The sequence below is a fragment of the Guillardia theta genome, assembly GCF_000315625.1.
Source record: "Guillardia theta CCMP2712 unplaced genomic scaffold GUITHscaffold_105, whole genome shotgun sequence".
Taxonomy (NCBI): Eukaryota; class Cryptophyceae; order Pyrenomonadales; family Geminigeraceae; genus Guillardia; species Guillardia theta.
The window spans coordinates 242536-252055 of NW_005434569.1; the positions used below are offsets into that span (position 1 = coordinate 242536).

At 49.9% G+C, this 9520-nt stretch overlaps 2 protein-coding genes across 2 annotated transcripts; both read right to left on the minus strand.

Annotated features, from left to right (window-relative positions):
* Positions 1-527: 527 nt before the first annotated feature.
* Positions 528-4149, minus strand: GUITHDRAFT_155172 (hypothetical protein; the record flags this gene model as incomplete). Its single annotated transcript, XM_005823648.1, has 5 exons — positions 3899-4149; positions 3771-3847; positions 3622-3716; positions 3419-3577; positions 528-549 (listed from the first exon to the last, which is right to left on the minus strand). Coding segments are annotated over exons 1-2 (246 nt in total), but the record flags the coding sequence as incomplete, so codon positions are not given.
* A 1969-nt stretch (positions 4150-6118) lies between these two features.
* On the minus strand, positions 6119-7705 carry GUITHDRAFT_117157 (hypothetical protein; the record flags this gene model as incomplete). The annotated part of the gene is made up of 4 exons (XM_005823649.1): positions 6119-6157; positions 6205-6354; positions 6608-6674; positions 6720-7705. 4 exons carry the CDS (start codon positions 7703-7705, stop codon positions 6119-6121), a joined length of 1242 nt encoding a protein of 413 aa, XP_005823706.1.
* Between the last annotated feature and the right edge of the window lie 1815 nt (positions 7706-9520).

Sequence of the window (9520 nt, forward strand, 5' to 3'; positions counted from 1 at the left end):
ATTATTTCCATGCAACACTGATGTGATCATTTCGAACATAACTTTCATGTTCTCCTCTATGTTATGCAGCTTCATCCAAACTCTTTCCAAACCTTGCTGTGTTTGTTTTGAGTTCTCCTTCAGTGTCTTGTTCAGTGCTTTGTTGTGGGCATTCAATTGTTGTGTCACCATGTCTAACGCCTTTAACATCTCTGACTCCATTGACTTGGTCGATGCCTCCATTGTCTCTCCAGACTCTGCAGCTTTTCTCATCACGTCAATTGTGAACATGCCTTCAACCTTTGATACTTTCGTCACAAGCTCCTTAATCGTATGAATGATATCGGTCTTTGTTGGAATCCCATGTGCGAGCATGCCACACTCTTGGCAACTGTGAACCTTCAAAACTACTTTGTCACGTAGCTGATTCAATCTACTCATCGTGTCCTGTCCAAACATGCCAAATAGCGGAATTTCCCATATGGAATGCTGTGGATCAGGGAACCATGCTTGCAGAGTGGGAAGATGATACAAAATACTAGCCAGAAAGAAAGGGGTATTCGACAGAAACGCGCCCGAAATCTTGGGTGACAGATTAAAATCTTATCTATTTTAAAGCATATTCTCCTCTGCCTTAACCGGTCCAAACAAGGCAAAGACATCTAGAGGGGGTGGGTACTCTCTGGTACCAATTAATAATTGTTAACAACCTTTTTAGGATTACGGTACAAAAAGTATTCTTGTATTCGACTACCCCTCCACTTCACTCTCACTACCCCCCATTACCCCCACCTCTCCTCAATCCACCACCCCCCCACCCTCCTTTGTCAGAGAACATCGGTTGTCACATGGGTGGTCGTCATACCCCAAACAGACTACAGTACCCCCTCCTGGCAGCCTGACATACTATACGTAGGAGGGGTACTTCATCACGATTAGGAAAGTCTACAGTACCCCCTTGTGGCAGCCTGACATCCTATACCCAAGAGGGGTACTTCATCACTTTGTTGGAAAGTCTACAGTACCCCCTTGTGTGTGGCAGCCTGACATCCTATACCCAAGAGGGGTACTTCATCACTTCGTTGCAAAGTCTACAGTACCCCCTTGTGGCAGCCTGACATACTATACCTAGGAGGGGTGCTACATCCCCACTCCTCCCTCCTTCACTCGTCCCACATCGTCGCGGAGTATGTCATTCGCACACCAATGCTGCTAACACTGTTCAGTGTCGTACATTCTGGGGCACTGCGGCAAGCTCTGCAGTCATCTATATCAGTTCATCAGACCATCTCTTACTTGTCAGGACTACTCCCATTGACTTCCTCTCTGTTATGCCCATTGCACGTTGTCGGCAGGTTGTTGGTTTGACGATGGTGAACGCTATGATGGCAACTACTATCCTCCTGTCCCCAACACTCGTCCACGTGTGTTTATCTTCGAAGTACCTTTATCCTACCTTGCAATGCTAGTCTGGACTCTGCAAACTCCTCGTTTTAAGGCATCCATCACTCCACGTTTACTTCTTCCCCTGATAAATACACCTTTGTCAACAACCTTTCCATCGCTTGCCGGATCTCGTCTATGTCCCCTTGGCCAAATGTATTCACTGCCATGTTTCCAGACAGGCAGTCAGCTATTCCGCACAGAAATATGCCACATGACACGGAATCAGTTTGTCTCGGGATCTGTGTCAGGTGATTCAACCTCGGTGAATAACATTGGGCATTTGAAAATTCTCTACTGACCTGGTTCGAAGCCATGTATTCCTCCTGCCAAACCTCTCCTGCATCCAATCCCTCTTGCTGCCATTCATGTCGCAAGAAATCTATTTCACCCATCACGACACAAGGTATGCTTTTGTCAATAGAAGCGCATACCTGCGACTATTCCCATGTACGCCGATGGTGTGTCATGTCTAGGATCATACATCCTGCCAATCCATCATCATTCCACATCCAATGCATTTCTCAATGTGTCCACACTCACCTTATCACCTTCGTCAGGGGCTCTACAACCATCAAAGACCAATGCACGCCTTGAATCCTCCCCGAGCCGTCCTTGTTCAGCTCACCCGTGTTGACAGGGATCAAAATTTGCTTGTAATTGGACCACGTCCCAGCTGGAAACCATCGTCGTAACGAGTTGTAACCCTCAGTCACCTCGTCGTTCGACTGTCATGTCACATTAGAATGATTGTAATGTAGCAATCACTTGCTACCTTGGCAAGTTCGTGATTTAGCCTCAACTTTGTGAAGAAGAACGTTGAAACAATAAAGCTGTTTCCTTGTCCAACCTCTCCCTGCTTTCCTCTCAATCGACGATTGTCCATTTCGCGTACGATTAGCAACTGTAAGAATGCATTGATGGCCTCGTCTCGTACCCATTCACCTGGTTGCAATACTTTGACATCCTCCTGTGACAGAGTTGATCGTGAGATCACATACACACGTTTGTGTGTAAGATATTGCATCACAACATTCCTGCTGTACTGCTCTGTGCCGATCCATTTCTTCAGATACTCGCACCTTACATCTGTATCAAGTCGACGTGATAACGTTGACGGTCCTTCCTGTCCCAAATCTTCACCTTCCTCGGCTTCTTTCGACATTCCCGATACTTCCTGTCCTGTATGTTGTCCATTCCGGAGGTTTAATTCGGTTGGCGGGGCATGGAGTACCTCCTTAGGTGCATTCTCTTCTTGTGCTTCATGTGTAGCCTTGTCTTTCTTCTTGCAAGTCCGTACATTATGTCCGACCTCCCCACAGTATCCGCATGATCTTTGTCGTTTTGGTGGAAGTTCGCTAACTCCCTCAGTGTTGGCAATGTCATCATCAGTCATGTTACAGCCAGTCAATGAGCGTTTGTTCGATGAACCATATTGCTTCCTCTCTGACAACCCCTGATTCGGTATTCTGCCTTTCGGTCGGCCTGTGCGCTTAGGTTTACGCGGGGGAGTATCCAGCTTTGCATCTTCATTGCGAGGAAGCGGTATGTCGTCTTGATGAGGAATAGATTGTCCAAATTCAAAGTCTTCGTGTTGAAAAGCGGCATGGAGAGTATCCCCCAACCAGACTTTATCGTACAATGATGTGATGAGCTGTTTACCACTTGTCTTCCCCTTGTGTATCTTGTTGTAAACTGCTATAGCATGCTTACAAGCTCTGCCCGTCTGCTCCCATTGCCAGCAAGGCCTGCATTGTCGTTTGCTCAGACTCACGAATGACATAACTTTGTTCGACTGAGCAGTCCGCACTGTGACTGTCGTCATTCCTTCATTGCCAACAGCATCTGGTATCACACATCTGGTGCTTGCCGTGCATGCCTTGTTGTGTTCCTGCAAGACTTTGTTGCATAGGAACAGACTAGGCTGTTCCCCTGGTGGTGGATTGTAATTATGGTATAATTTCTGAAGTATTTCCATCCAACGCTCAGCGAGTATCTGGAAAAATCTCAATGGATCAGATGATCTGGACAGATTATGACGGAGTCTTGCATTTTCACTTTCAGTATTGTTGTTGCATCGTATTCCATAAGTCCTGATGTAAGATCCTCGGTTGCCAGAAGCATCTTTTGGCTCTTTGCATTGCGCATACCTTGCCTGCTCCAAGTCAATGTCGCACAATCATACAACCTAGTGCTTACCCAACACTTATGGTCTATAGCATTGAGGTAATCATGTGCCACTGGGTTGTGCTCTTTCAGGTTTGCCATAGCATCTTCGAATCGGCGCAAAGTCACTGCAGACTAAGACGTGTGAACGACTCGGACAAGTGTTCGGTTTGTCAACTGACCTGTGCTTGCCAGAAGAATGGTTGAGTGGCAGGACAAGTGCCTTTACCATTGGTGGTGAGGCAAGGAGCACGGTGTTCTGTGAAGATATGTGACCAATATCTATTGGAATCCATCACGATGATGATACCTTTGCAATGTTGGTTGATGTTGCAGAGCAAGTGGAAGCAACAGAAGATAACATCGGCTTCAGGCATAGCACGTCGCACTCCCGCCAGGATAGCCTTCCCCCGGTCGGAGATAATAGTCAAAGGCCCCGAGTCGCGAGACAACCATTCGTTCAATCCCGTGGCCTTCAGCTGGTCCCACATGAACGCAGTATTTTCTTCTGTCTCGTCACCAACCACGGAGCCTTCTTCTTTCCACGAAGCAAACACACCTGTTAGCTTTGTTGGTGAAGGAAGGCAAGATGGGAAGAAGTATCAGAAGATACCTACTGCGAGTGGGATGATGGTATTAGTTCCCAACCTTGCTTCAATCACCATGATTTTACCAGAATACCACCTATGTAGAATCATCACACCACAACATACACGGGAAACAAGAAGATTGAAGGGGGGAACCTGTGTGTGATGTGACAGAAGTCCTGTCCTAGAAAGCGCAGACCAATAGTCTTCACCAAATGGATCATGGTTCCATTCGCAAGGAATGCTCCACGAAACGAATTGCCCCTGCTGGAAGGCATGGGTGACATGACAACTCCGCGACTTCCCTTGTTCAAGGAGGTATATTCCTCCATCCAGTTCTCCAGAAGGAGATAGGATTCTCGATATTCGTCCCAAGATCCACTTTCAACCTGTGATCGAGCTTTGAATATAGTTGCAAGACTAGCATCTACACCCAATTCAGACTTGATCGCAACTTGCAACTCCTTAGCGGTCATACGGGTTTGATGCAAACCACCGCCATCTCCAATCGAAGTGGATAGCAAGGAACGAAAGTATTCGTTGTTCACCAAGAATCGTATAGTACCCGTTCCCACTGAAGTACACATGGGTTTGCAATGTCGAGTAATGCTATTCTCGACATCTATATACCAGTAACTCTTATATCTCTGAGCAAGGCTCACAGATTTTTTGGCTACCAACCGGTACCTGTCCACCCACATTTACAGGAGATACGTGTTCTCACCGAAAGGTTACCTGCATCCTTCACACGTACACAGGATCAGATATGATTTAAATCCTGAGGGAGCTCGTTGAACACGAACACCCTTGTTCCCATTAAGAAAGTTGATTTCTTGTACATAAGACGTACACTGTTTACGTTTGAGGAAATGTTTACCTTGAAGCTTGGAAGCATGACATACGGCGGGGACAATGGCGGATGGAGTTGCGTCTAGCATTGCGTCGACAGGGGACTCAAGGGGCGGGGCAGGGGCTGGTGATATGGAATGCATCGCAGAAGAACCATACTTGTTCCCGGACAGCACAGGACGAAGAGAGCCTTGCTGAAAATCATCGTCTGACATATCCTCTGTATCAAGAGAACTGCCTATGTCATTACAATCAGGTGGGCCAGCCTTACTATCAAAAGGCATATGCTGTGATGTATCATCATCACCTACTTGAAGACCTGCCAGTACTGTTGTGTGACTAACATTGACCGTGGCGGGAGAACTAGGCATAGATTGGTCTGCCAGTTCATGATAAAGACGACTAGCCGCTTCCACGAGGTTCCCGTCAAGCCTCCATCCCACGAGTTGATGTCCCTTCGAGATAACTTGACCTATACGAAGGTTGGAGGAAAGCCCCAGCTGAGAACGTATGGTTTCAACATGATGCATGAACGATGTGGGATGCAGAGCTGCCATGGCGCGGCGTCCGCGGCGTGCTGGAATGGCCAGATTTGTTGGCGGGAAAGTAGTACCAAGTTGGAAAGTTTGTACGGGGTCGTACTACGGTACCTTAGCAATAATTGTTTGTAAAGGGCAAATGTAACTTAAATTAGTACCGAGTTTGCTATTTTCATACTGTTTAAAATAATTTAAGAAGCGTTACTATCCAAACAATTTGTACTATTTATCCAATTGTCCTATATCCATGATTTTGGACGCGTTTCTGTCGAATACCCCAGAAAGAAAGGTATACAATTTCTGAACCCCCGCGGCAGTTCATTGAAACTCTTGATGAATTTGTCCCATCCTATCGCTTGTATCTCTTGCATCCCTTCAGGCGAAAAATGTGGTGGTAGCACAGCAAATTCAGCCGTGCTAGGATCGTTCCCTGCTAAAAGTCTGCCACACATCTGATCGCCTCCTGCTCCTCCCACGATGTACCGGTCCTCTGTGTCTCCTGTCAACCGCATGACTCAGCATAGTGCCGTGGAGAACATCACACTCATGAATGACCTATCCTCCAGTTGGCTCGAATATAAACAGTTGGTACTCCTGCATTGCACCATTCAGTAAACCTTCATGCAACGGTTGGCCCTTACCTGGTCCTTCCAGAAAAGCAAGGAGATGAGATATTCCTCCCTTGCGCAGCGAATGACTCCCTGCTTCTTCCAAGTTGCCATGATACTGGTCTGCAGCTTGTCGAATCCCTCTTTGCAATAACGTGCAAAACCTTTGCTTTTGGTCTGATCCTGGGAATAACTTCGTTCCAGAGAATGAGACTTGCCCATGTCGCGTGGCAAATATATACAACCCAAGAATGAGAATAGGACACATTTCTGGTGTGTAGGGCGATGCAAACACATGTTTTATCCTCGTGCTTCGCATGTCAGTACCAATGCCACACTGATCTTTTTTTGTCTTGAGTAAGACCACCTTCATGCAATCATTTTCCCAGTCAAAGTGCTCAAGATGCAAAATGTCTAGACTCTCACTTCTGCATACCAGGTTCCACATGACAGAACAGCATGCCCAAGAGAAAATCCATGAACTGCCGGACTCTGAACTTCCTCTGCGAGGTCTCAGCTCCTTCAAGATGTTGTTCAGTGCTTTATACTCTGGCATGGATAGAGTTGTCTTGCCCTCGTGGGCCTGCATCACACCGTCGCCCTTCTTCCGGGTAACTTCTTTGGTATAGGAATTGATATAACCATCCAGTATGTCATCCAATGATCTTCCGCCAGTTTTCAACCCAATTGCCGTAAACATAACATTCCTGCGTCTGTACAGATATTTCAACGCACTTTTGTAACCCTGCACGGTGGACACAGCTACGGTTGCTTTGTCTCTGCTTGATACTTGCAAAATGTTGGCTACCTCTGCCTGACGCTCGTGACCTGCCACGTCTGGGGTATCTGCATTTTCTTCTTCTTCTTCGCCGTCCGCACTTACTGCCGATGCTGCCTTCCTCTTGGACCCTGCTGTCCTCATTCCGTCGTGCTCACACAGCCAACCAAAGAAAGCCTGGAGCAAGTCCAATGGCAATGGGAGCTTCAGGTTCGTGCGACCTGGGTTGAGTGCTGCGTGATATCTTGGATCCTTCTGGAAGAACTCGATCATACCCATAATTCGATAAGCATACGTCTCTTGAGTGCTTCGGCTCACCGTGTTGAATTCCAGATCAAGAAATGCTTGGATGTTGGGGTCATCTGAAGCCGAAATGCTACAAGCCTCAGGGTCGTCAAATATTCTCAGAAGCGCATTCTTGTCTTTCACCCTCTTTCTGCGTGAACGAGGTGCATGCTTTCCACATTCATCATTGCGATCCGAGCCAGCTAACTCCCATGCACAGACAAGGTGAAAGCACAACCTGCATATTTTGCATACCTTCAGAACAGCGTTTGCCTCCTTTTGCATCAAGCAAACAGCACCGAAGACACACGTGTTGGGCTGTGCCACAGCCGGGGGGTTCGTAGAACTGGATGGAGAGAGCTGATCAACTTCCTGGTCATGACTATCGCCTGCATGACTCGCGCAGGCTTGGTTGCCATCCTGGTGGAGACCAGCCTCCAGCGGTTGGCTTTGTCCGCCATTGTCCGCCATTGCTCAGGGTGCGGGACACGACGGGGTGCTGCCTTCCCCATCGTGAGGAGGGTCCGTCCTTCTTAAGGCTAGGAAGGACCCAGTTCTTGGAAGGGGTTCGGGGGGGTGAGGAGGGACCCCACCCCTCCTTCCCATGTAACGTACACTACCCCCCACCCACCCACCCCCCACCCCCCTCTGCATCGTTTTGCTTGGCAATTTTTCAGTACTGATCTTTGTACCACACGTCCCGATTTTAAAACCCGAGTTTCCCCGGCCAATCTCCGGACACTTAGCCTCCTGGCGGGCCTCCAGGGGGTCTGAGGCGGGGCTGAAGGCTGCAGTCGGTCTACTGACGGGCCCGGCCGGCAGGATCCGTCGAGAAACAGGGGGGTCAAGGGAGGTTTTCTTCCCCCTGGGAGAAATGTCCTATGGGTTTTTGGATCTGCGATATAAAAAAGTCTTGTCTCGGTCACGTGATGTGTCACGTGACCGGTCAGGTGAGCCTGTCAGCCGGGTCACGGCCCCTGTCAGCCGGCTGACATGTCACGGGCCTGCTGACACGGTCCGCTGACCGGTCACGGCCGCCCGGAGAGATCAGGCCCCCGGCCAATCTCCGGACACTTAGCCTCCTGGCGGGCCTCCAGGGGGTCTGAGGCGGGGCTGAAGGCTGCAGTCGGTCTACTGACGGGCCCGGCCGGCAGGATCCGTCGAGAAACAGGGGGGTCAAGGGAGGTTTTCTTCCCCCTGGGAGAAATGTCCTATGGGTTTTTGGATCTGCGATATAAAAAAGTCTTGTCTCGGTCACGTGATGTGTCACGTGACCGGTCAGGTGAGCCTGTCAGCCGGGTCACGGCCCCTGTCAGCCGGCTGACATGTCACGGGCCTGCTGACACGGTCCGCTGACCGGTCACGGCCGCCCGGAGAGATCAGGCCCCCGGCCAATCTCCGGACACTTAGCCTCCTGGCGGGCCTCCAGGGGGTCTGAGGCGGGGCTGAAGGCTGCAGTCGGTCTACTGACGGGCCCGGCCGGCAGGATCCGTCGAGAAACAGGGGGGTCAAGGGAGGTTTTCTTCCCCCTGGGAGAAATGTCCTATGGGTTTTTGGATCTGCGATATAAAAAAGTCTTGTCTCGGTCACGTGATGTGTCACGTGACCGGTCAGGTGAGCCTGTCAGCCGGGTCACGGCCCCTGTCAGCCGGCTGACATGTCACGGGCCTGCTGACACGGTCCGCTGACCGGTCACGGCCGCCCGGAGAGATCAGGCCCCCGGCCAATCTCCGGACACTTAGCCTCCTGGCGGGCCTCCAGGGGGTCTGAGGCGGGGCTGAAGGCTGCAGTCGTCAGGCTACTGACGGGCCCGGCCGGCAGGATCCGTCGAGAAACAGGGGGGTCAAGGGAGGTTTTCTTCCCCCTGGGAGAAATGTCCTATGGGTTTTTGGATCTGCGATATAAAAAAGTCTTGTCTCGGTCACGTGATGTGTCACGTGACCGGTCAGGTGAGCCTGTCAGCCGGGTCACGGCCCCTGTCAGCCGGCTGACATGTCACGGGCCTGCTGACACGGTCCGCTGACCGGGCACTGCCGCCCGGAGAGATCAGGTCCTCCGGCCAATCTCCGGACACCATATTGGGATTCAGGGGGCTGCACTGGTATATGAAATTCCAGGATTACTGATTAGCGCTTTTAATGACCGGTACTTTTGACTGCCCATATACGGGTACTTGCCCTCGCACAGAAGCACCCTTTTACCCCCATTATCATCTAGTAATAGGGGGTGGGGTATTTGAATTGTCATGGGCGGTAACCTTCAAGACCACCCCACTCCCCTCGAAAC